Raw genomic sequence first — 25911 nt, 5'->3', positions numbered from 1 at the left:
CGGTGAACAAAAATGTAAAGTTACTGCTGAAGAATAGAGAATTACCTCTGAAAAGCTTAACGGTCTCTAATGACAGAAAAGACAGCTTACTTTAAAAAGACTCCACTGATTTTTTTAGAGGTACTGTGACCAGTGTAGAAATGGTATGAGCAGATGAGATTGTGTTTTTAAATCTCTCTTCAGGAAATAGAAGTTCTTCATTTATAACCTTTATAAGTAAAAAAAAAAAAAAAAAAAAAAAAAAAAAAAAAAGATTAGACTAAGATGGAACTTACTAACGCTATTGAAATATAAGAACAGTTAATAATAATGAAGTGTGGTGCTTGCTTCTTTGTTATGGAGGATAAAACAAACAAAATGTTTGTTTGGGATGAATGTGTAAGTGCCTGTATCTGAGTTGGTAAGGTCCTTAGAGTCTGTAGTAGAATTTTCTAACATGATCAGTGCTGTGAATTATTGAAGAATTTCCTCTTTAGTGCTTTGTGATGTGTTGTATAATCTGCCTATGCAAGTGCTAAAGATAACCTTTATAGGCATTCTAAGTGGTCTGTCCCCCTGGAACCTCAAGTTTCTAAGTGTGGACTGTTAATTACTCATCAGATAACTTGAATGGTGTCTTTGATGAATGTTCATCTTTTATATTCAACAAATAATGGAAAAAAAGTATTTCATACTCACAAATATGTATCACCTATGTTACATTTTTTGATAATTTACATTTATAATATATCCTAGAAAAAATGAAAGCAACAGTAATATGTTGTTAGTTCTGAAATATATAGTTCATAAATGTAATTCTTTCTATACTCACATTGATTAAAACAAGAATAACTTTACTGGTCTTGTAAAATTTGGCCAAGATATTCCAACAAGTACTTGTCAACAGGAAAAAATAATGCACAATCTAAAAGTTGAGAGTTATGTTTTGTTTGTTCGAGGACCTTACTGAGGACTATAGCCTGGGAGGCAGCCTCTCAGATAGTTCTGAGGAAGTGTCCCAAAGAGGTAAGGGAGGAGCCAGGGTATGTAGGAGTTTTTGCTGGAAAAAAAAAAAAAAAAATTAGTGGCACATCAAAAGATTACTGCTAATCACACACACACACACACACACACACAAAAAAAAAAAAAAAAAAAAAAAAAAAAAAAAAACCAGACACCTCAAGTTAGTGAATTTCGTGCTTTGCTATGTATGGGAAGATGGAAGAGTCTGGGCTCATTGAAATTATTCCTTTGATATGCATCTTAACTATCTAGGGCCAGTATCCTCGTTTTTTTCCATCCTGAATTCCCCTCAGGGTGCACCGTCAGGGGTGGCTGCAGTGGATGATGGCTTGATGGCAACAACATTCTCGTACTTTACTGAAATGGTAGGCAACCTTTTTGGTCCACATACTTTAAAATCAATTTTCTAAGCTGAATTTAGATCAGAATATCTCAGAGCTAAAGCAGTTATATAGTGCCAGTGTGAGGTATATCACTTTAATAAAAAGCATTAACCATGAAAACTCATTGAAGAATTTTTGGTCTGATAAGATATTTTCACCCTCCCAAATTAAGTTTTGAAAAATGTAGTAACTAATCACAGAAATGACTCTTGGTCCTAGGAGTCTTGTCACTGATCTCTGTCAAATGCATGGGGACGTGAGAAGAGTTCACATCATTTTGTGAGTGTGTGTGTGTGTGTGTGTGTGTTGAAAATAGGAGGTTATTTTCCTCCAAACCTTAAGTATGTCTTGCAAGTTGTGATAAGCCGTTATAAATTTATCCATACTGACTACTGCTATGCCTTTTCAATCCATGCTCTGACATCTCAGAAGGCTATAATAATCATCAGATCATCAAAGTTAGGCATATAGGCACATATATTACATCGAGCCCTGGCCTTTGGATCTACAATGCTGTAGACAAATGCATTATACAGTTGACTTATCAAGAGAGTCTATTAATTTCCCACAATTTTCCAAATTAAAAACATTCCTTGACCTGGAGTCTGTCATACAGAGTGAAGTAAGTCAGAAGGAGAAAAACAAATACCGTATGCTAACACATATATATGGACTCTAAGAAAAAAAAAATGTCATGAAGAGATTAGTGGTAGGATGGAAATAAAACACAGACCTACTAGAGCATGGACTTGAGGATATGGGGAGGGGGAAGGGTAAGCTGTGACGAAGTGAGAGAGTGGCAGGGACATATATACACTACCAAATGTAAATTAGATAGCTAGTGGGAAGCTGCCGCATAGCACAGGGAGATCACCTCTGTGCTTTGTGACCACCTAGAGGGGTGGGACAGGGAGGGTGGGAGAGAGGGTGACGCAAGAGGGAAGAGATATGGGAACATATGTATATGTATAACTGATTCACTTTGTTGTAAAGGAAAAACTAACACTATTGTAAAACAGTTATACTCCAATAAAGATGTTTAAAAAAATTAAAAATGATAAATAAGCAAAAAAAAAAATTCCTTAACTATAGATACGATATTTGTTCCATTAACTTTTTTCACTAGTTCCCTAATTTACTATTGATTGTAGATGCTCTAGTTCTTTTGAACAATGTGTGGTGTGACTGGGTTCTATGACATATTTTGTGAATTGGCCTCTCTTTTCTCCACTTCACTAAACCTGATCTGCTCTTGCAGTTTCCATTCAATGATTCTGGAAGCATGGATTGGATAATGATAGACTTTGCAATGAAAGTTGCTGAAGATGAGAATTCGCTAGAAAGCATGGAATTACAATGACAGCAGATGCTGCTGCATGTTCTTGAGCAGTAGTAAGATCTGCTGATTTATCTTGTCAGTCTCGTCAGGGAAATGGGTCAGAATGAGATGAGTATTATTTAACACTTATAAAGAAGTGAAATGATGTTCTTCTAGTTAAAATATCTATATAATCTGTACAGTGGTGGGTAAGGAAACTGCTTAGTGTCAGCCTCATTGAAGCAAACACTGGTGTGAGAAATACTGAAATGAGTTTAGGAACTTGTGTGAACCTGGAAACAAGGGGAAAAGACCTTAAAAAACTATGTGGGACTTAATAAATGTAGTCACAGAATAACATTTTTAAAATTTATTTTTATTTATTTTCTTGGCTGCATCAGGTCTGAGTTTGTGGCATGTGGGATCTTTGTTGCGGTGCTCGGGTTTCTCTCTAGTTGTGGCACACGAACTCAGTAGTTGTGGCGCGAGGGTTTAGGTGCCCTGCAGCATGTGGGACCTTAGTTCCCTGACCAGGGATTGAATCTGCGTCCCCTGCATTGGAAGGCAGATTCTTTACCACCAGACCACCAGGGAAGTCAACATTTTTTTATACTCTAACTGTAGTCAGCCTGGTTCTTTCTCAAAAGAAAATCCAAAGACATCACACTTCAGTTAATTTTGGTGGATCTTTTTGTTTGTTTGTTTTCATTTTTGCTTTTTGCAAAATGAACAAGGTTATATGATAGTTCTGTACCATGGCGGAGAGTCTTCTAGGCTCCTGCATTCTTGGTACAAAGGAGCACTCTTGAATCTACCAGTTAAATTATTCAGGAAAGTAGAGTTATAAATAAACTTATCTAAGCATATAGTGAATTCTGTTTTTCATTGGAGTCAAATTGTATACTTTTTATAAAGGAATAAGTTACTTAAAAGAAACTAAATTAATTATAAGCTGAGCATCCGCAGTAGAAATCATTGAAAAAAATAAAAGCCTACACTCATGGCTGCACAAGATTTTAACTCTTCTCAATATTTTATACTGCCTATCATACTGAAGGACAGAACATGAACAGGTTGGCATTTACTTTTGACCTGAAAGATACATGCCCTGTTTTGACTAATATCATGTAAAATTGATTGGAGGGGTCAGTTGGAATCATTATAGTTCCAAGATTTGGGGAAAGCTGGATTTCATTCACGACAAAAACAAGCCCCCCAGAAAGAAGGCAAAAATAACTTTCCAAATATTTAAAAATCCTAAGTCTCATTCTCTCTTTTCTTAGTCTGATTTTTCTTTTGAGACAATAGTTTTGACCATCACCTTGGTTCTGCAGTGGAAGAAACAGATAACCTCTTGAGAATGCTTAGTATTTCTCTTATCATGCAAATATATGCACCCGATGCCCAGAGACTACAATTTTAATCTTAAATCTAAGCAGTTGATATGAATCTTTGAACCAGTTTCTTAAAATCTTTTTTTTTTCCATGTTGTCAACTCTTAACTGGAAGTGGTACCGCACCTATCTAATTCATAAAACATCTTAATGCTTAGAGTACTCAATGGTATTCATAATGTTGTCCTATTTCTAGCTTCTGCAGGTGGCAGAAAAGTCACCCAATTACTTTAATGTGGATGGACTGAATTCTTTCATATCAGCAAATGTTCTATATAACTATATATAGCTTCTTTAGACCCTGAAACTTTTACGTAAGCCATTTTTAATGAAAATCTTTATAAATACTTCACACATCCTTTAATCTTTTTAAAAAAATAGTAAATATTTTTTTCATTTTCAGATTCAGACTCATCTTAGGAATGACACAGCCATATTTTGTAACCCAATGATATCTTCACAAACCTTTTCTAAAAATCTAAACCTATTTTCACTTACATTAAATGATCCCAATGCCAGACTTTTCTGTGCTTAAATATTTGTTAATCATTTATTGTCAGACCATAGCAATTTAACAGGACTAAGACTAGTAGTACTTCTTCCCCAATTAACAATTTATGCCTTGAAATTCAGAGTAGTTAGGTTTTTATAGAGCAAAGTACAAAGATGATTTGAATAATTTATCTTTTAAATCTTGAGGGCCTCTAGCAATTAAAAGGCTGAATATTGGTGTTATTGAACAAGTGACTTCTGGATAAGTGAGCTTTACAATAATTTCTTGAACAGCAGTCTTGACTAGAAGCTTGGTAATTTCCAGGTGTTGTATTTGGATAAAATATTATATAATAGAGTATTAAACCAGTCAACTCCAGAATCTTCGATGACTTTGATTTTAAAAGCCAAAATAATGGAAATTACTCTCCCAAATATTAACTAATATATCAAACTAGTGAAATAAAAATAGTCACTAAGAAACAAGCTGTTAATTGCACAGGAAACTCCAAACATAGCTGAGTTGATAGGCACCTTTTTTCTATAAAACTACCCAGAACATGAAAATGATCCTAATTTGTATATTTGCCTAAAATAAAAAACTATTCCCAAGAGTTATTTTTGTTAATGGCAGCATGGAAAAAGACAATAAAACCATGGGATACCCAGTTTTGTGGAATTGGTGTATTAATTAATTACAACTCTGGCTCAGTAATTAAGTCATCAGTCACCTTCCCAGAGAAAGTTCAAAGACTTTTAGGTAGTTCATTTAAGTTTATGATTTCAAAATATTGAATTAGGCACTCTGGGCTGGAAAGGAACATAGATTAGTGAATTAAACAGCAGACAGTACCTCAGCCAAATAAAGCTCCAGCTCTGGCACAGCTTCTGAATTTGCTGGATGACTTGAGTAAGTCACTTAACCTCCCTGTCCTTCAAGTCTCTGGCAGGCAGGTACCCAATAACTCTGAGAAACATGGAAGGAGTAGTTAAGTTAAATAGAGCAAAGTTTTTAAAATTTATTTTATTGAAATATAGTTGATTTACAATGTTCTGTTAATTTCAGCTGTATAGCAAAGTGATTCAGTTATACATACATATACATTCTTTTTCATATTCTTTTCCATATGGTTTATTATAGGATATCGAATATAGTTCCCTGTGCTATACAGTAGGACCATGTTATTTATCCATTCTATATACAATAGTTTGCATCTGCTAATCCTAACTCCCAGTCCATCCCTCCCCACCCCCCTTGGCAACCACAAGTCTGTTCTCTACATCTGTGTGTCTGTTTCTGTTTCATAGATAGGTTCGTTTGTATCATATTTTAGATTCCACATATAAGTGATATCATATGGTATTTGTCTTTCTCTTTTTGACTTACTTTACTTGGTATGATAATCTCTAGGTCCATCCATGTTGCTGCAAATGGCATTATTTCATTCTTTTTGATGGCTGAGTAGTATTCCATTATATATATGTATCACATCTTTATTCATCTGTCAATTGACATTTAGGTTGTTTCCATATATTGACTATTGTGAATAGTGCTGCAATGAACATAGTGGTGCATGTATGTTTTTGAATTATAGTTTTGTCCAGCTATATACCCAGGAGTGTGATTGCTGAATTATATGGCAACTCTGTTTTTAGTTTTTTGAGTAATCTCCATACTGTTTTCCATAGTGGCTGTACCAATTTACATTCCCACCAGCAATGTAGGAAGGTTCACTTTTCTCCACACCCTCTCCAGCATTTATTGTTTGTAGATTTTCTGATGATGGCCATTCTGACTGGTGTGAGGTGATACCTCATTGTAGTTTTGATTTGCATTTCTTTAATGATCAGTGATGTTGAGCATACTTTCATGTGTTTGTTGGCCATCTGTATGACTTCTTTGGAGAAATGTCTATTTAGGTCTTCTGCCCATTTTTCAATTGGGTTGTTTGTTTTTTGGTTGTTGAGTTGTATAAGCTGTTTGTATATTTTAGAAATCAAGCCCTTGCTGGTCACATTATTTACAAATATTTTCTCCTAGTCTGTAGGTTGTCTTTTTGTTTTGTTATGGTTTCTTTTCCTGTACAAAAGCTTGTAAACGTGATTAGGTCCCATTTGTTTATTTTTGCTTTTATTTCTATTGCCTTGGGAGACTGACCAAAGAAAACATGGGTACGATTTATGTGAGAGAATAAATAGAATAAATATTGACAAAAAGTAAATGAGTAGAATTGCTAAGCTAAGATGAGACATATAAAAAAAGCTAAACAACTTTTGATCACTGAATAAGTAAATCTTTAGGCACAGTTCACTAAAAGATTTTAATATTCGATATTCTGCTAACATTTTAGTGAATCTCAATTTGCATGTATTCAGTTTATTTCCTAACCCAAGCTTCATTGTAGGCCGACTAGTCTTCTGAATAAGTTTTATTATTCAAGAGTTTCACCTCAAACTAATAAATTTAAAATCTGAACAAAGATTCAGAAAAAGCCTGAGCTCAAATAACTTGGTTCTTTCTCTCCATTCAACTCTCTTAAAAGAAATTATTAGTTTAAACATTGATAGATGTGCCTAGTTTAATCTTTCTAGACCTATACAGATTACTTCCCCGTGGAAGTACTGTGGCCTCATATATGGTGGTAATTCTGCTGATTTTGAGATACACAGGACCCATGAATGCCTTTCCAGTTAGCATAATCACAGCCAGGCTGCTACCAGACATGATCATCGTCACCTCCCTACTTGGCGTTTATCTAATGTATTAAAATGTACAAAGAACTTTATATACATTGTCTATCCATGTATTTATGTATTCATATGTGCATGCATTCAGAGACATTTAGTCAGTACTAGGTGTTAAAGCTAGAAAGTGGTCCTGTCCTGGTCAGATCTGTGAACACCCTGTGGTAATGCTATAGGAGGACCACAGTGAGATTGAAGAGCTGCATCTGGAACACGCAGGAAAGTCCATACAGAAGAGGTGACATTGGAGCAAAGTATCGAGGGAGATTTCCAGGCAGAAGACAGAGTTTCCAGGCAGAAAGAACAGCGAGAGGAAAGGCACAGAATTCAATGAGCCAGGACTAGTTGGGAAAGAGTGAGCCCCTTGGTGTCGCTGTAGAATAGGTTATGTGGGAGCCCTAGGGGAAAAGAAGTGTCGGGAAATGAAGCTGGAAAAAAATAGAGTAGGAAAACCTTTAAAGAACAAACAAACAAAGAAGTGTGAGCTTTGGCCTCCAGAGAGTGGGGGAACAGCAGGGTCAGCTCTGTTCTATAGAGGGAAGATTCTGCAGCAGCGAGGAGTGGAGGGGCTGGTGAGGAGAGGGCATGGGAGGAGAGGTGGGGGAGACCTCAGGGCAGGAGGGGTTAGGAACATCCGACAGCCTGAATCAGAGCAATAGCAATGAGCCCAGAGAGGAAGAAATGGATCTGAGAAAGATTTGGATGAATAAAGAGGAGCCGGTGATCAACTGTATGAGGAATTGAAAAGAGGCATCAGGATTTTGGTGTAGGCAGCTGAGTAGATTACGATGCCACCATCCAAGACGAGAAATACAACAGAAGCAGCAGGTTTTGCAAGGAAGATGCTCGACGTCAATTTTGAGCGCCCCAGGTGTGAAATGCCAGGCCAACAGGGAGTGTTTAGATTGCAGTCACAAAAATGAACTTGGAGCCCAGAAAGATTTAAGGTCCGCGATAGAGATTTGGCAGTCTTCAGTAGATGGTCAAAGCCAGAGGAATAAATGAGATTACCAAGAAAAAGCGAAAGAAACGAGGAAGAGGCTGAAGACATACCCTGGGAAACAACACGGTAATTGCTAAGGATAAATTATATGACTCATGGATGATTGGATAAGAAAGCACTTGAGTTTGTTCCTTCAAATATGTATTGAACATTTATTCTATGCCATGTACTATGCTAGATGCGGGTAGTAATGGTTGAGGTACCTACCCCTCTGGAGTTTACAACATAATAATAGAGAAAACTGATCAAATATACACAAAGAAGTACGTAAATACAAGTGTACCAAGTGCTTTTTTTTTTTTTTTTTTTTTTTTGCGGTACGCGGGCCTCTCACTGCTGTGGCCTCTCCCGTTGCGGAGCACAGGCTCCGGACGCGCAGGCGCAGCGGCCATGGCTCACGGGCCCAGCCGCTCCGCGGCACCCAAGTGCTTTTAAACAGCAGGTGTAGGATATGTGTGAACTTATAACACGGGGACCTCTCCTAAAATGAGACTCCAAGTAGGATTTTTTGAAGAAATAATAGGTGAGTTGAAAGCTGATAAAAGAAATGAAGGCAAAAATGGGGGACAGTTTCTCAAGGGAGGGCAACTCACATAAGAGCTGGCAGTAAGACGAAGAGTGGTCATTTTGAATTGCTGGGAGAAGGCGCCGTGGGTGGGGTGTAGAGGATAAAGTAAGGCAGCCTTTGAGTGGGGCTGGTGAGATGGACAGGGTTTAGATTATACAAGGTTTCATAGTCCCTCTTCAGATAATTTTTCTGGACAAGAAATGATGGGTGCTTGTACCGGAGTGATGGTAAGAAGAAAAGAAGTGGACTAATGTGTAAGGCCTTGAAAACGCAAAATCAATAGGACTTGAAGGATTAGATTCGGAGTGGGGGTGTGAGAAAGTCAAAAAATGACCCTCAGGCTTCTTTTTGGCTCGTGCACCTGGGTGGAAGATGCCGTTCACCAGGATGGAGGTCCCTGGAAGAGCAAATAGGTTTGTGGCAACAGAAGTTCATATGCTCAGTTTAGGGTACGTTGGGTTCCAGACGCATTAAAGATATCCAAACGGAGATTACCAAAATAGGCACAGACGTACAGACCTGGAGGAAAAGTCTAGAAACAAGGTAACAATTTGGGAATCATGGGATACAGACAGCAATTTAAAACACTGGTGTAGATAGAACCAAAGGGATGACCGTATATGGGTAAGAGGGCCTCAGACGGAGCCTCTAAAAGGAATTGAAACATTTAAAGTCCACATTGCAAACGAGAGTGAGATGATGAGAACAGAGAGAAGAGAGAAAAGGGGAGTATTTCAAGATGGCAGAGGAGTAATCAGCAAACTCTGTGCCTTTGGGCAGTGCCGGAACTCTGTACTTCTCTCTTAACCAGCGAGGTAGCATCGGTCTGCGCGTATCAGAGAACTGGTCTGATGCTCATATCTGATCATGCTTGAGAAATGTTGAAATCTATCAGTTGTTTTATTACATAATCACTCTCAGTTCCCAGGGGTTTGTTTTGGTTTTTGAGTTTGTTTTTTTTAAAACACTGGGCCCATTCACACTCTTATCTTTCTCTTCCAGGCTTCTTTAGAACAATAAAGAGACAAAAAATATGAATTTGAACATGACAATGTTCTCAGTTCTTTCGCAGAATTGCATGGAAAGTAATCGCACTCAGGATCTGGAACATTTCTCCCGCTTGCTTTTCTCTCCTGCCTTTCCCCTAGGAACCTGGAAATCCCCAGAAACTACTTTGGGACCCGTGGGTATAGGCTTGAGCACCTCAATTCTATAAATAAAACTATTTGGTAATCAGTTTCCTGTGATTAAGTGTCTAGCCATGAGGTTAGAAGCTTCTGGTACTCAGGGAACACCTTATTGGTACACTCTTCCCTCACCTTCAGGGTAATTAGTGACACCTCTCAAGCTCTCCCCACTTTGACTTCCGGAGTGACCATTACTTGACATTCAGGAAGAGGGAAGGCCAGAGGATAGTGACCCCTCCCCCCAGAACATAGGCACCCAGGCACCTCGCGCAGTGATTGTTCCTCACCTCACTGCTGGCGAGAGGAGATACAGCTAGCATCAAACCCTCCTTCTTCCTCTAGGTCGCTGTGGCAACAGTTCCAACCACAGCAGACTTCTATATACAAATGACTCGTTCCCAGCCTTCTGCTTTCCTTTAAAGAGTCAGCTGTCATGTGCTGCCCTGACTCACTCAGGCGCCTTTGGCTCCAGGGAAATAAGCACTCTAAAAATTACTGAGTTCCAGGCCCCTCCTGAGCCAAGAGAGCCACGCTGCTTTTATGATGATGCAGCACAGAAGCATTCTGGCTACTTCCCATGTGCCGTCCTGCCAGCTGCAGCACCACTGTTTCTGAACATAAGAACTAAGAAGGCAATTTGTGTAGCTTTGATTATGCAGGACAAAAATTAAGCCAGTTGTAGGATGCAAACTGTTGAAGAGCTAATGAGTGTCTCCATAGTGGTTCAGAATGAGACATGGCCATGTACACCAACGTTTCTAATTGCATGGTTTGCTTCTGAAGGAATCTAGAGACTTTCAGGAACTTCAGAAGGTGACCCAGAACTGTTCGCACTTTGTAAACTAACTCTTAGCCTAATGAAGCTCTTCAAAGGGCAGTGATCTTATGTTCATTTTTTCCTTCTTTTTTGTTCTAAAAAATTAACATTGTTGTCTAAACTGTAGTTTTTTTTTTCCTATTAGCCACATAGCATCCTAAGAAATCTATTATTTTTAAATGAGGATTTAATACGAGGAGGAAGTTTTGGTATCACATTTTTCTAATCTCATTTTCTGAGCTCCTCTGCGCCAGTGTCCTTTATATTCTGGAATTGGGTCAGCTGTCATGCGTTTTTGCCAAATGTTCCTACTGTTGACGCTACAGACAGATGAATCACTTATTGCCTAACTAAATTAAGCTAAAATGTGCCATTGGCACCATCCCTATTACAAAATTATTCCCTGCCACTACTTCTGTCAGTATGCTTTGATGTTTGATATATTACAGCTATTCATTCATCAAATGATCATGGGCAAGAAATGTTTTAGGTGTGGATAGGAGCTAAGAAACCTTATGCTATATTTTCAATATAAATGAAATTATGTAAATAACTGAATATGGAACCTAACCTGTATGGAGATTATTTTTTTGATATTATCAACCTTGACATTGTTTGCAACCATTTGTGGACAAACCATATTTTATAAGGTCGTCTCATATAGTCTCAGTAAAGTCAAGTTAGGTTTACAGAAAATTTGTTTTTTGTTTTTTGTTTTTTTACATCTTTGTTGGAGCATAATTGCTTTACAATGGTGTGTTTGTTTCTGCTTTATAACCAAGTGAATCAGCTCCTCCCTCTTGCGTGTCCCTTCCGCGCTCCCTATCCCTCCTATCTAGGTGATCACAAAGCACCAGGACATTTGTTTTCAATAAGGAATATCACTACCTGGATAACCTGGAGTTTTTTGGGGTTTGGGGGTTTTTTTTTGTTTTTTTGTTTTTTGTTTTCGGTACCAATAAGTCTTTATTCATTGTATTTTCCCAAGGAAAAGAAGGCGAAGGGAAAAGGGTCAGCATGTGTGTTACAAAATGATAGCAAATGGGAAAGGAAGTACCCGGCACAGCAAAATCAACCAGCAAATAAACACTTCCCAGATGGGGTCGCCAAAGCCCAAGGGGGCTCGGTCTCCTGCCGTTCAGTAATGAGGGGAATAACCTGGAGTTTTGAAAGTGAATATAAACTTTGAGTTTGTGGTTAAGAATCTGCTAAAAGAAGATCAGATTCATTAAAAATGCAAACTGGTTGACTTTAATCAATAAGAACTAAAACCAGACTTCAGCTTTTTCTATGATGAATAGCAGCCTCACTAAGATAGACGGAAATAACTTTTTGTGATTACCCCCAGTTTATTTCCAGTGATTTAAGAAAGTATCACAATGTTCTTTAAACAAAATTTAATTTTTAAAATATTTTATGCCTTTATTTCCTTAGTAAGAGAATACTGTTCTGAAATCAGGAAAAGGTTATCAACATCAGTTGATCAAATTCAACTTACTGAGCATCTATTTTATTAAAGACATTGGATAAAGCTCTTTCGAGGATAGAAAGAAATAACATGTTCTTTGCCCACAGGGAGCTTTTAATTTAACTAGGAAGACATTACACAGTAAACCAAGTTTAGTAACAATTTAAAACAATAATTTAACAAAAGATGTTGTCATGGTATATAGCATATGCTTAATTGCCAAATGAATAATACAAGGTAGGCTTTCCAAAAAGGGAAAGAACACTTGAGGCAGATGAAGTAGATGGGATTTGAGCCAAGCCAACTATTAAAAATTTTACCGATTATGGGCTAGAAATAGAAACAAATCATGTTTGTTGTCAGAGTTGACAGCCATACGGGGGGACTTCCATCTCCATCCACAGCATCGATTCATACCTTGTTTTTCCAATGTACAGTTTATGGAAGGCCATTTATCTAAATATGATGGCAATTACAGCATTAGCACCCTCTTTTGTAGGGTTAGTTGAGCTGAACAATAAAAAATGCAAATAATAAAAGTTAAATGTCTCAATGCAACATGTCAGCTGTACTGTGAAGATAGATTAAAATAACACAAAAATGTTCATAAACTCAATCATGTTGCTAAATGTAATAAGAACTACTTTTTAAAAATATAGCCTTGACCTTCTGGGTGACTGTTGTTTTCTAACAAAGGGAGGGCAGCAGTGCTTCCCCAGCGTGAACATGCTTACCTGAGGGTCCTGGTAAAATACAGATTCTGAACCTGTAGGTCTGGAGTAGGACCTGAGAATCTGTTCCTCTCAGGCTCCCAGAAGAGGGACCTAATGTTGATCTGTGTGCTTTGAGCAGCAAGATTGTAGAGAGGATCACACCAAGATTCTGAGAGGGATGTGTCTTAACTGGTAATACCCTGTTTAAGGAAAATAGCAGTACCATTAGAGTAATTTTATATGGCTTTTGCCCTTTATTCTCACCCAACTCCTTTATCTTTGCCTTTAGCACGAAAGCAGGAGATTATCAAAGTTACTGAACAACTCATCGAAGCTATCAACAATGGAGACTTTGAAGCTTACACGTGAGTAGAGGCACATTTATTTTGCTCTCATGCATACGACAAAGTATTTTCTATATGAACGCATTCTTCAATGTACCTGACTGATGTATATTGAACGCCAGGTTTGATACACCCACAATAGCTTCATTTCAACGTATAAGTGACTCAAGTGCCTCTAGGAGAGAAATAAATGCAATTAAGATCTCAGAGAGAGAAGACGAGACTTCTGATAGGAGGACTGGGGGTTTCTTTGTCAGTGCACAGAAGCCTGACCCTCTGGCACCTTCATGTGAGAGAAGGCATTCCACGCAGAGCAATCCATGAGAGCAAACATACAAGAAACAGGAAAGCACATAAATAGTGCACTTTGGCTTAAGAGATGTTTTTCCTCTCAGTTCTGCAGAGGTGATGGGACAGAGAAAGAGATTAGGAGGCAACGTCTGACAGCCTTTTCCCTTTCCAGCCAGCACAGCTCAACTTTATCTTCATCTCTTTTAGGGGTTTGCCTCTTAGATAAAATTTTATTTGAAGAAAGGGTTCTAATGTTAAATTTAAAGTTTACCATAGGTATTAAAGGAAGTCACTCTGATCAAATAAAAATAAAACTTTCAAATAGGGCGTAAAGGCTTATTGTGCAAAGAACGTGGGTCAATAAGTTAGCTATTTGGGTGGAGAAAAAAATCAGTTCTCAAGTTTCCCCTTATACCATACTAGTGAGGTCCTCTTGAATGAAAGTGTTAAATGCAGACAAGAGTTTGATCTCTGGTTGGAAAGATCTAAGTTTAAAAGCAGGGGAAGTCATGGAAATGAAAAAGTGAAATGATTAGGCTACCTAAATAGATGAAACTTAATATACTTTAAGTTTTTTAAAGCCAAAATAAAACAGACATAAAAACCAGAAAAATATTTGTAAAACATGTCAAAAGTTAATTTAGATTGAGAAATAAGGTAGAAAAGTGGAAAAATAGGTAAAGGAACGGAGCTATTAGCAAAAGAGGAAATATAAATGACAAGTAAACTAATGAAAGCATGTTGATGTCCACTAATTGTGTGCAAATCTGAATATAGGAGGGTTCTCTGCCAGTCAGATCAGCAGGGATAAAAACTCCGCTGATCACCAAAGGGGCACAGATCCTGCAGGACAATAGTGACTTTTCCCACTACCTGATGGAGTATAAATGGGGACAGACTTTCAGAGTGGTGGTGACAGCGGGGGTTTGGGTCGCAGTTATATACCAGGAAGTGTTTCCAAAGGTTCAAATCACTACTTTTAACCCTATGTTCCTAGTTATAAAAATTTAACATGGGCGTGGATTTTGAATTTAAAACAGGGACAAAAAGTGTGAACAAAGATATTTATGGAATCAATATTCAAAATAGTGAAAAATTATAAACAGCTTATATGTCCAACATTATGGTAACAGTAATTAATCTGTGGTGTGTTTGGTACCGTGAATACTTAGGCAGAATTTCTAGCGATCTGGCAAAATGCTTATGAGTATTCACTGAAGATAAAGCAGGATATAAACGTGTGTGTACATAATTATTCCAACTACGTAAGAGAAAATATAAAAATAGAATGAAATATGACAAATCGGTTTTTAAAAGGAGAAAAGATATTGCCTCTGGGAGATGAAACTGTGTGTTTTATTTCCTGCTTCTTTCCAAGTTTTATATAATAAGATATTTTTTAATCATCAGTTACAAATAGATAGCCAAATATAAAATATGGAAGAGAGTAACTGAATATAAGAACTAAATTAAATCCAGGACTGCTTCTTATAAATTAAATTAATGTGTGTGCAAATACATACAAACACAAGTATATACATATATATGTATTTGCGTTTATCAGTTCTTTAACAGGACCTAATAAAAGTATACTTAGAATGAAAGAAGTAGTAAGAAATGGAGTTTAGGGCTTCCCTGGTGGCACAGTGGTTGCGGGTCTGTCTGCCGATGCAGGGGACACGGGTTCGTGCCCCGGTCCGGGAAGATCCCACATGCCGCGGAGCGGCTGGGCCCGTGAGCCATGGCCGCTGAGCCTGCGCGTCCGGAGCCTGCGCTCCGCAACGGGAGAGGCCACAACAGTTAGAGGCCCGCGTAACACTGTTGTCAGAGAATTAAAAGTTGAACCAGTTGTTAAAGAGCTGTTTAGAATTCTGTGCCGTGAGACCTGTTCTCTTTTATTCCTTTTGCTGATATAACTTTGTTAGACCCATATGATTCTTCAGATAGAATATACTTAGGAAAAAAATCTTTTGAAGTAACATTCCCCTGCGGATTGGTAGAGTGTGTTTTGTTGGTGGTGTTAGCCAGGAAAAAGTGGCAAAATATAGCATTTCCTATATTCTCAGACACTTTAAAATAGGGTATTTTAAATAATGCAATTCCTTGGAATCACATCAGTTCACGAATTCCTTTGCCTGTAATCTGGCTTGATTTTGTATCCTCAGACCCAGGGGTAATCCAAGAGGACCTTCCATTTGGGAGCTTTTTGCATGGTAGGATGTATCGGTACAGCCCTGTCACCTGGTCCTTAGAACCACCTGTTCAGAGCATATACACCCCCAGGTCAAGTGGCAGCTTTGTGAATCTTTTATTAATCCAAAGCCTGTGATAGGAGAGAGATACATACATACATTACTTACATAGAAGAAACATATGAGAGAGAGAAAGAACACATTAACAGATTTTCAAGTATATTGACTCAATGGCTGGGTAAAAAGATCCATCATAGTACAGTGATTCTCAGGTGATTTTGGTGCTGATATAAAGTAGTAAAATATTTTGATTCACTAATGTTGACAACCAAAAGTCATATTTATAGAGAAAGTAATAGCCCCTGGCAGAATAAAGTCCTGTTACCATGGGAACACTGTTTTTCCCATTTTACTACTTAGAAAGACATTATATATATTTAACTTTGAGCTTTAATATCTGCCCACCAGGAAGTCTGAGGCAAAGTTTAAAATCCCCACCCACTCCCACCCCACCCGCAGCTAAGGCTTTCTTTACCACAACAAATAACCACTGTGATTTTTTACTTTGCAAGTATTCTTTAAAAAAAAAATCAGTTCCAAAATTCTGTAAACCATAGTTCAAGAACCCTAATGAGTGAGCCTTTTGAAACTTGCATCTCTGTTGAACAGTTAAAACATTGTTCCTCCCAAATGGGCAATTTCCATATGAGATTAGACGTAGCCCCACCAAATTAATAAATGATCCAAAATCTTTCAGTATGTATTCCTTTTATCTAACTTTATGAACTACTAGTTCTTCAAATCCAGATTTTACAGCACCTTCTGTGAGAAGCCTCAGCTGATCACCACAGACCCAAGGAAATATTTTTCCCTCTGTTTCCATGGGACCAGTGCTCACCACTATCAAGCAACTCCCCATCATTCCCCAACCATACTCTGCCATTGTACTTGCTGCCCTCCTCTGCCTACCCCCTTCCACACACCTGGAAAACTCCTACTCATTCCAGAAAGCCCAGCTCAACTTTCCTTTCTCACATACAAGTCATCTGGTTTTTGAGCACTTTGTATTTATTTCCATTCCAGTATTAATTGTGTTATAATTGTTTGTTTCAAAGAATATCTGCTACATAGTAGGTGTTTAACAATTCTTTGTTGAATAAATAAATTTTTCCAAGAAAGCCCATCGGCTTTCTCTGAATATTTAAGATAGTATATGTTTTTCTTGAATTACGTTTCTAGGATTAAAAAGAAAACTAATGTGCATTGGAATCTCATTAATTTTAAGTTAATTAAACTTGTTAATTAAAGTTTACTTAAGTCCGTCAGACATTGCCAGAAAGTGTAGGAGGTGACACCTGCCTTCAGATCAATCATATATACATTTGATATGAATGTAGATGGTGTCAAAAATTATTCCAAAAGTATTTAATTTCAGAGCCAAAGTTGATTTTATAGGACTTGGAGGGTAACTTGGACTTGGAGAGCATTTAAAAAATAATAAACTTATAACAACTAAAAAACTAGTGAATTAGAAAAACTGGGGAAAGCCTAGAGAGTTCACCTTGGAAATTGAAAAGTAGAAATTTTCAAAAAGGAGACTTCCTAAAGTGTGATGTATTATCGCCTGCTGGAGCTGGCTTCATTACCTTGCCCCTATCTGAGGCCTCTGCAATATTCTTTTTTAGGGCCTGTGCCTCAGCCCACCTTGCCAAGCCCTGTGATAGAAATTTTATATTTGTAGTGTTTTTTTTAAAAACTCCTTCATTGGCTGATAAATAAGAATAGATATGTGGGAAACAGCAAAATACATTAACTCATTTATTATTTTTTTTCCTACAGGAAAATCTGTGACCCAGGCCTTACTGCTTTTGAACCTGAAGCCCTGGGTAATTTAGTGGAAGGGATGGACTTTCATCGATTCTACTTTGAGAATGGTACATTTATTCTAAATTTAATTTCATGCCTTTTCCAAATTCTCTTTGAATTTCTCCCAAATTTACAGATTCTGTCTCTTTACTGCAATGAGAGCTTTTACCTTAGTCCAGCATTTTGCATCGTATTTTTATATTTTTGTATTTGAAATTGAAAAACATGACAGCCTTAAGAGTTTTGGTATGTTTTGAAAAGTATCTAAGTTTATATAAAAAAGTGATGTTGCTTGAATATACCCCATAGAAGTCCCAGTGAATGTATAATGTAAGCTGTGAAATGAGTTACCAAAAATTGTTGAATTTTTCATAAAACATTGTTTTATGAAAATGGTTTACATAAAACATTATATGTGAAAAGATAAACCACAGCATGCCACAATATTTGACATAGAGGAGGGCTTTCAAGCATAATTACTGCTCCTTTTCAAGGTAAAATATAAATGAAGATGAGTAATCAGATAAATATTTCAGTTCCAATTACACGAATTTTAATGGTCTCAGAGGAAAGAGAAAGTGACAAAAGAAACTCCTGCAGAATTCCTTCAGGTCACCAAGAAAAGTGTAAACCAGAAGTTCCTTTTATGCTCCTTTTCCTTACACCTAATGACAGTAGGTATCATGTTGTGTTTGCATGATGCAGGGAAGGAATTCACCTTTTGCAGTGAGATTTTGATGAATTAAACAGGAATTGTAGTAATGATTAGGATAATCAAGCTCACATCCAGTAATTATAAGCACTGAAAATGTCTGCCTTGGCATGGATTTTTACACCTAATGAATTGCTTTGTCTTATATGCACCAGACATTTGCAAGCAAAGATAATTATGTGGTAAATTGGCCTTAACAAAGCTTCAGTAAATATTCTTTGTTCCATCCCGCACTGTGATTGACAGCAGCATCTCATACTGTTTTTCTTCAATTGACTCTCGATTGACACGATCTCACCTGTAGTAAAAGAATAATTAATCCATTAATATTTTAACTTACCTCAACATAGCACTGTACATCATTACTTTCCATAAATACATATTCTTCATAATGGGATATTGTTTTTTACGTGACTGTAGCACTAAGTAATTTATTCAGATCTTTTCTGAAAATGGAGGACGTGTTTGGATAACAGGTAAAACGGTTCTACCTGTTTTAGTGATCTAAGAGAGTAGCATCATCAATCAATTATCTGCATTCAATCTTCATATCTCTTAGTCATTGAATAATTAGAATAAATAGCTATTGTCAAAACAACAAAGGCTGGAGCCTAGTGAGGGCTGCTCAACCAAAGAAAAGAGCTAGAGAATCAGAATCAGGCTATGTGGCCAACACCATCAGGCTATATGGCCAACACCAAATTTTGGATTCTTACCGGATGACCACAGCTGGACTAACATAGAATGGATGCTACTAAATAAAGGAGCCACAGGATGAGATGGGGAAACAGATTCACACTATGACCAGCCTGTTTAGGAGACAGCAGTCTCCATGCTTGATACTTGATATGTTCCCCTTGTCCCATGTACTTCACCAACTAACAAAAACACCAAGAAGCCCACAGGAAACCCTGTCAACTGCCCCAGTGGTTCCTTCATTGGAAAGACAGGAACTGCTCCGTGTACCTGGGCCAGCCCTTCTCCTCCATCTCTATTCATATTATGGCTTGTTCCTAACCACTTCCCAATATAAATAAATATGTCTCTCCAGCTTTCTCACTCAAAGTTTTCAGAGTGGCGTACGATTTAACTACCGAGGGAGTCAAAGAAAATAATGACTGTATTTACTTCTGCTCTCTTTTTCTTTATACTTTGCACAGTAACCAGGCATTCAATTAATGCAAAGAATTAGTAGTTGAATGAATGGCATTCTATTTATTGGTCCCAACTGAAGTTATTATTGGTTTGGGTTTACTTTATATATTCTAAATTCTCTTTTCCATGTTGTTCTCTTTCAGCTTTGTCCAAAAACAATAAACCAATCCACACTATTATCCTGAACCCCCATGTACATCTGGTAGGCGACGATGCTGCCTGCATAGCGTACATTAGGCTCACACAGTACATGGATGGCAGCGGAATGCCAAAAACAACGCAGTCAGAAGAGACACGTGTGTGGCACCGCCGGGATGGAAAGTGGCAGAATGTTCATTTTCATCGCTCGGGGTCGCGAACAGTACCCATCAAGTAAATATTTCCAGGCTGTCAGATTCTTTGTTAATATACCCCTGGTCAGCGTCTATTACTTATTCCGTTGTTAATAGCATGGCATCTGTTATTTAATGCTAGTGGTCATTTAGTGGTCAATTACACTGGTGGGAATTAATGTTTCATGAGAAGCAGTCTATAATTCCCCAGAAAGATCAATCAGACTAGCCATTTGTGGGTTGAAACTTGCCGTAGAAAGTACACAATAGTTTTAGATAGGAATTAGAGGATACCCGATTAAGCTGATTTCTCTTATGGTTAAATCAAGGAGAATTCATGTAATAAGGTAAACTGTTTATGACTTCATTGTCACAATTGGCAGAGGAAGGGGAAAAATTAGGGGAAAAAGTTTCTAAAATGACCAATACAGTTGACCCTCCTTATCCATGGTTTCCTTACACACAGATTCAACCAGCCTCAGATCAAAAATTTTCAGGGGTGGAGAAATTCCAGTAAGTTTCAAAAAGCACAACTTAAATTTGTCTTGCAGGGAACTATTTACATAGCATTTACATTGTGTTAGGTATTATAAAGTAAACTAGAGATTATTTAAAGTACATGGGAGGATGTGTGTAGGTTATATGAATTACTGTGCCATTTTATATAAGGAACTTGAGCATCTGCAAATTTTGATATCCTCGGGGGTTCTGAAACCAATCCCCCGCAGATACTGTGGGGAGACTATAATTTCATAGATTTGTTTCTACTGGTGCTCAATTACAAATATTAGGAGAAATTTATGAAATACAGCATTTAAAATGCAAGTATTAGGGATTTCAGTATCTTTCTCACTACACCACTACCTCAGATGTCATGTTTGCTCTTCCAATCAATAATTAGACATATGTATTGCACATCACATAGGTGCTTAACTTGTGCCAGGTAAAACGCAAGGTGAAAGATGTTGCCGTTAAGGAACTTATATTCTAGTTTAGAAAGCAACTTATCACCAATACCGAAGAAAAAACTAAAAGTTTATAATCAACTTCAGTGTAGAAGGGAATGAATGACCAATGTAGCAAACTGTTTATGTTTGGAAGAATACTGTGTATAAAAGATAGAATTTTGAACAAGGTCTTAAGCGAGGAGTGGAATTTGGAGAAATGGAAGGATAGAAAGAACAAAAGGAAGGTAGTCCAAGTTCAAGGAGCATCATGAGGAAAAGCACAGGGTCAGACGTTAGCTTCCTGTGGCAGAGGATTGTCAGTAAGGAAGGCTGGCTCCAGCTCGAGTCAAGGGGCATCATGGGAATTAAGGTTGCATCAGTAAAGTGGGGTGAGATGAGAACAAGAAGGGGTGTTCAGAATCAGTAGAAGCTCGGCCAACTGCTGATCTCATTCCAGATTCTCTCACCGGGATTACTGGTTAATATCTGGGGGGCATGGGATGGGGAATCAAGGCCACACAAACAGCCATTCAACTCACTCCAGAGAATCCATCAAAATGTCTTAGTTTAATAATGTCCCACCGCAGTGGTTTTCAATGGCCTTCTCTGTAGCCTTATTATGTATCACTGTTGGATTTGTAAAACGTGGGTCAGTAAGGAAAAAAAAAATAGGGTGAAATTCACTCCCCAAAAAAATAGCTAATAGAAAGACAAAAGGAATGTAACGATAATGAAGACACCTGTTTTTGTGCAGTTCTATTTTTTTTTACCCCAAAGAGGTACAGCCCAAATTGCCAGTTAATACAGAAGGGATTACATTCATTCAGTACTAGAAGTTTAGGTTTTTCTACAATTCCCTAAAGTGCTTATGGGATAGAGCCTATTTAAGAAAACTTCATTTTATGCCAGATGGCTTAAGTGGGGCTTCTCTTAATAGGCCATCTTGTATTCCAAATTGGAAAGAAAACTTCTCAGGAAGCACCTCTTTGTGGCAAAACATCTAAAACCATCTGAAAACCATTCACATGTGGGTCTTGTAAGTAACATCCTGCTCCATGATACTTTGTGATTGGAGCTAATGACTGAAAAGCTGCATGGCTGTTTTTCCTCCCTTTGAGGATATTTCCTCACATTATTTCAGTGCAAACCATATTTGCATGAGCTCTTGAGTCTAATGTTTGGCACCATTGTGTAGCATAACCCATATTTTCAAGGTACTGAAGTGCTGAGGAGACCCTACCTTCAGCATATGGACTGTGGCAGGTTTGGAAGATCCTGGAGTTCCCACATCAAAAGTCAATTCTATCTGGGTCAATTCAGACAACTCTCAATTATCCAGAACTGATTTATATCAGGCTCTAGGATCTTTGGGTGTCTTACTGTTTTTCAAGAGGTTACAGTTCCTGTTCTGCGCTTGGCTAAGGTTAATATGTAGATTAATTTGCCCTGCCTGACTGAGTATAATGGTATTTGACCACGAGGAGGAAGTCAAGCTGAAATTTAACACTCACAAAGTGAGTAACTCCAGAGGATAATTGAAAGTTGACTGTAATTCAATTCATGCCTGCATTGTTATTTCCTAAGATTTGCTTCTTACCTTGGATTAGAAGAATTCAGATATGTGTGGTACTGTTGTGAATGTTTTCCCCATTCAAAGCACTGAACCTTGTCAGACCTTGGAAGAAGGAGTGCTCCCACCTGATGGTTTAGAGAAAGAAGACCTCCAATTAACTAAAAATAATCATGTTTTCCCTACTTTTGAGGCTGTAAAATTGACGTCTAGGTTTGATTTCCAGCGGAGTCTAAGAATAATGACAGAAGCTAAAGGATGAATTTAAACTTTCAGTCTCTTTCAACCAAATAATGCTATTCATTTATTAATTTGTCTGGTAAACATGAATGCTCGAACTGTATGTTTAGATTTAATCATGGGATTGCAGCCTGAGTCCCTGTCTATTTTTAGCTTAGCTCTGTGTGGACAAATTGACAGATTAAAGTAGAAGATCCATATTAATTGCTTAACATTGTGCATTTTCTCTTCTAATGACTGCAAGCAAAGATCTCTTATACATAGTATTTTCAATCTATTACTTAACTGCTGAGTTATAAAATCGTAGCCTAGCCTAATCTTTGGCAAAGCAATTTGATGATACTTTGTAAAACAGTTTAATTTATGTCTCCCCTCTCTCCTTTCAGCTAAGTATCAACAGTGCCACTTCTGCATTCTGTGTTCTCACCTGGATGGTAACCCTGGGCCGTCCTCTCCTCCTCTTCATGCATGTTTCTGAGTGCATGAAGTTGTGAAGGTCCTACGTGTAATGCATATGTGATGCATCATCTTGTCATATATTCCTTCCTATACATTGTTTACACTTCAACTGTGGAGATGTTCCATGCAAACTTCAATCACTGTTGGCAAACAATAGGGGGAGGTCAGACAGAAAAAAATTCCACAATACTCCAAGTACAAACCTATTCATCCAGTTTCTCTGCTTATGCCAAGACTTAACAGACTTCAAAATTATCGGTTCTTTGAATGACAGTTTGTAACAGAAATGTAAGTTTTTTAAAACTCTTTGCTGTTCATCTGTTTTAGCTTTTTTGTTTAACAAAAAAGAGGCAAAAAAAATTACCTTCAGTTTCCTGGTGTGATCCTGGTTGAAATGGATGATTTTTCACTGAAGGCTGTGTTGCTGTTTAACAATTAAAGGGGTTGATATGCGGGCAGAATCACTTACGAATGTGGAAGCGAGAATGGGCGGGTTTGCTACTACCTAAAGTCATGTCTTTTTTGGTCAAACTGTGTAAACTGGAAAAAACTCACGTCATTGACGAGTTTGATCACTTTAGGGTATACTTGCACTGGTCTGGTGAAATTTGCTGAATTGAATTTTTTGTTCCTTTCTCAAACCTATGCTCTTTTTTCTTCATTTTCTCCTATTTCTTTATTACTTTTGTTTGCTTCCTTTATATTTTTCTGGTTTTCATTCTTTTTTTCTCTTTTTGTCTAGTAGTGTGAGAAAAGTGAAATTTGCATAATGAAGGTAAAATAAAAACAAGCCTTTTGGAGGTGGCTAAACTAGTGCTTTGATCATCTTCTGGGCCCATAAAAATGATGTCAGGAAGATTTCAAAAGTTTGCAATTCCGCTCGAGTTTGGACGTAGGGATCCTAACTATGTTGGAGGTAGTAGAATTGTTTAAACTTATAATAAAAGCAAGTAGGTTCCTACTGTACCTGCACCACGTCTTACTGATGGGTGCCGTTGCCAGGAGAGTACCCAGCTGGTCGTGGATCAGGATTTTGTGCAAAGGCACTTCCTTCTGCCTTGCAGGATGCGCGCCTCCTGTGTCATCACTGGCTAGTTTTCTGAAGTTAGAGAGGCCTGCAGGTGTTTTCCATTCTCCTGTTTGTTTTGAACTCCGTCTCTGTGACTTGTGCTTTTGTAGCTTCTCTCATGTGTCAGAGTAACATTATCTTCCTTCGAGGAGTTGGCATTTTCCTATTTAAAAAAAAGGGGGGGTGGGAGGGATTGTCCCTGTTTTCTCTGTGCTTCTCATTTCTCCTTTGTTTATTCAATTCCTGTGGGGCTTTTTCTCCTCCCTGAAATGCTTTATAGTGCATGGTATCTTCATCAACGTTATTTTAACAATAGTAATTCACAATCCTCAGAAGCCTATTTTTAAAGCAGAAGCAAAAACATAAACAAAAAAATCAACCCTCCCTCTTTTCTCTCATTTCACCTTTCTGTGTTGATTACTAATCACCTTAGATATTGTTGCTAGTGGATGTATGGTAGATGGATTGAAGCTTTTCTGATAATTATTACACGACTTAAAACAATATATATTTAAAATAAAATAAATATATACAGTAAATGTATTGGGCCATGTTAACCTGCCAATGAGATCTGTGAAAAAGTAATGGCCTCATTTTTCCCTTTTTAATTTCTTTTACCTTTTTGTGCAGCAGCTATACGTGGCATACATGTAATTTTTTTTTTAATAGGTATAGAGTGGTTTCTTTTTCTTTCTTTTTTTTTTTTTTTTTACAGTTTTAGCATGTGGTGTTGAAGTATTACTGTAGATCAAGTTTGTCTTCCACACTAAGACGTGAGGAAATTGTGATTTGTTCTCTCCACCACAATTGAATTACACATTTATTAATTATCTTCTCTCATTTTGAAACACTGCAGTTTACCGTGGGACACTGTATATATTTCTTGCCATAATGGTAAATGACTGATTGATATATTTAAGAGTTAATAAATTTGTGATTTCTGCTGACAATGTGTCCATTTTTATTTCTTAAGAGGTACTGTATTTACTTATGCATATGTGACGCTGGCTAGTGCCAATGGCACTATATGGTCTCATTAGTCCATAATTTACCTTTGACATAAAGATGAAGCTACTGAACTGAGCTTCCTTCTAAGAACGTACTTGATGATGATAATGAAAAGTTAACTTACTGTGTGCACAAAATCTGTCTCTCCTAGGACATTTTTCTGAGAACAGAGCAGTTAAAACAAGAGTCGTAAAAATTTCTAAATGTGCCTTCCACTCCACCCTTCTCATGGCTGCTAGCGAGATTCCATCTTTAACCCAAATCTGACCATATAATACTTCTGTGTTATCATCTCCAATATACAGGCAAGCGCCTCATCTCCCGCTACGCCTCAACTTGAACTTGAGTGTACAGAAGTATTCAACTTCTTTCAGTTTATTAAAAGCACCACACGTTTATGTTTCTAAAATATTATCCCCCTACTTCTTCAACCTAATTCTTACTCACTCCTTGAAATTCAATTTAGACTATCATCCCCTCCAGCAAACCTCCCTAGACCGTGCTCTAAGCTCTCTCTCTCTCTCTCTCTCTCAACGCTGGCCTAATACTTTGTGTTCACCTCTTCCGCCAACCACATTGCTTTGGAAATACATCTTTCTGTGTTCTCTACTGGAATAATGCCTCTCTAGGCAAAAA

The 25911-nt window shown here is 37.6% G+C and overlaps 1 protein-coding gene across 26 annotated transcripts in view; it reads left to right on the top strand.

The window, feature by feature from the left end:
- CAMK2D (calcium/calmodulin dependent protein kinase II delta) overlaps window positions 1-25217 on the top strand; it is a 301130-nt gene extending 275913 nt beyond the window's left edge. For 14 of the 26 annotated variants that reach the window (XM_067036558.1, XM_067036555.1, XM_059066652.2 and 11 more), the window contains 5 exons: window positions 13380-13455; window positions 17757-17851; window positions 19794-20022; window positions 21867-21965; window positions 23126-25217. In XM_067036558.1, the coding sequence (XP_066892659.1) occupies window positions 13380-13455; window positions 17757-17851; window positions 19794-20022; window positions 21867-21933 (467 nt within the window). In that variant the 3' untranslated portion in view covers window positions 21934-21965; window positions 23126-25217. Of the gene's footprint in view, window positions 1-13379; window positions 13456-17756; window positions 17852-19793; window positions 20023-20448; window positions 20496-21866; window positions 21966-23125 lie in introns of all 26 variants that reach the window. The other 12 variants (XM_067036562.1, XM_067036563.1, XM_067036561.1 and 9 more) reach the window with 2 other exon arrangements.
- The last annotated feature ends 694 nt before the right edge of the window (window positions 25218-25911 follow it).

The sequence above is a fragment of the Kogia breviceps genome, chromosome 6 (assembly GCF_026419965.1).
Source record: "Kogia breviceps isolate mKogBre1 chromosome 6, mKogBre1 haplotype 1, whole genome shotgun sequence".
Classification (NCBI taxonomy): domain Eukaryota; kingdom Metazoa; phylum Chordata; class Mammalia; order Artiodactyla; family Physeteridae; genus Kogia; species Kogia breviceps.
This window is presented reverse-complemented; position numbering and strand designations above follow the sequence as displayed.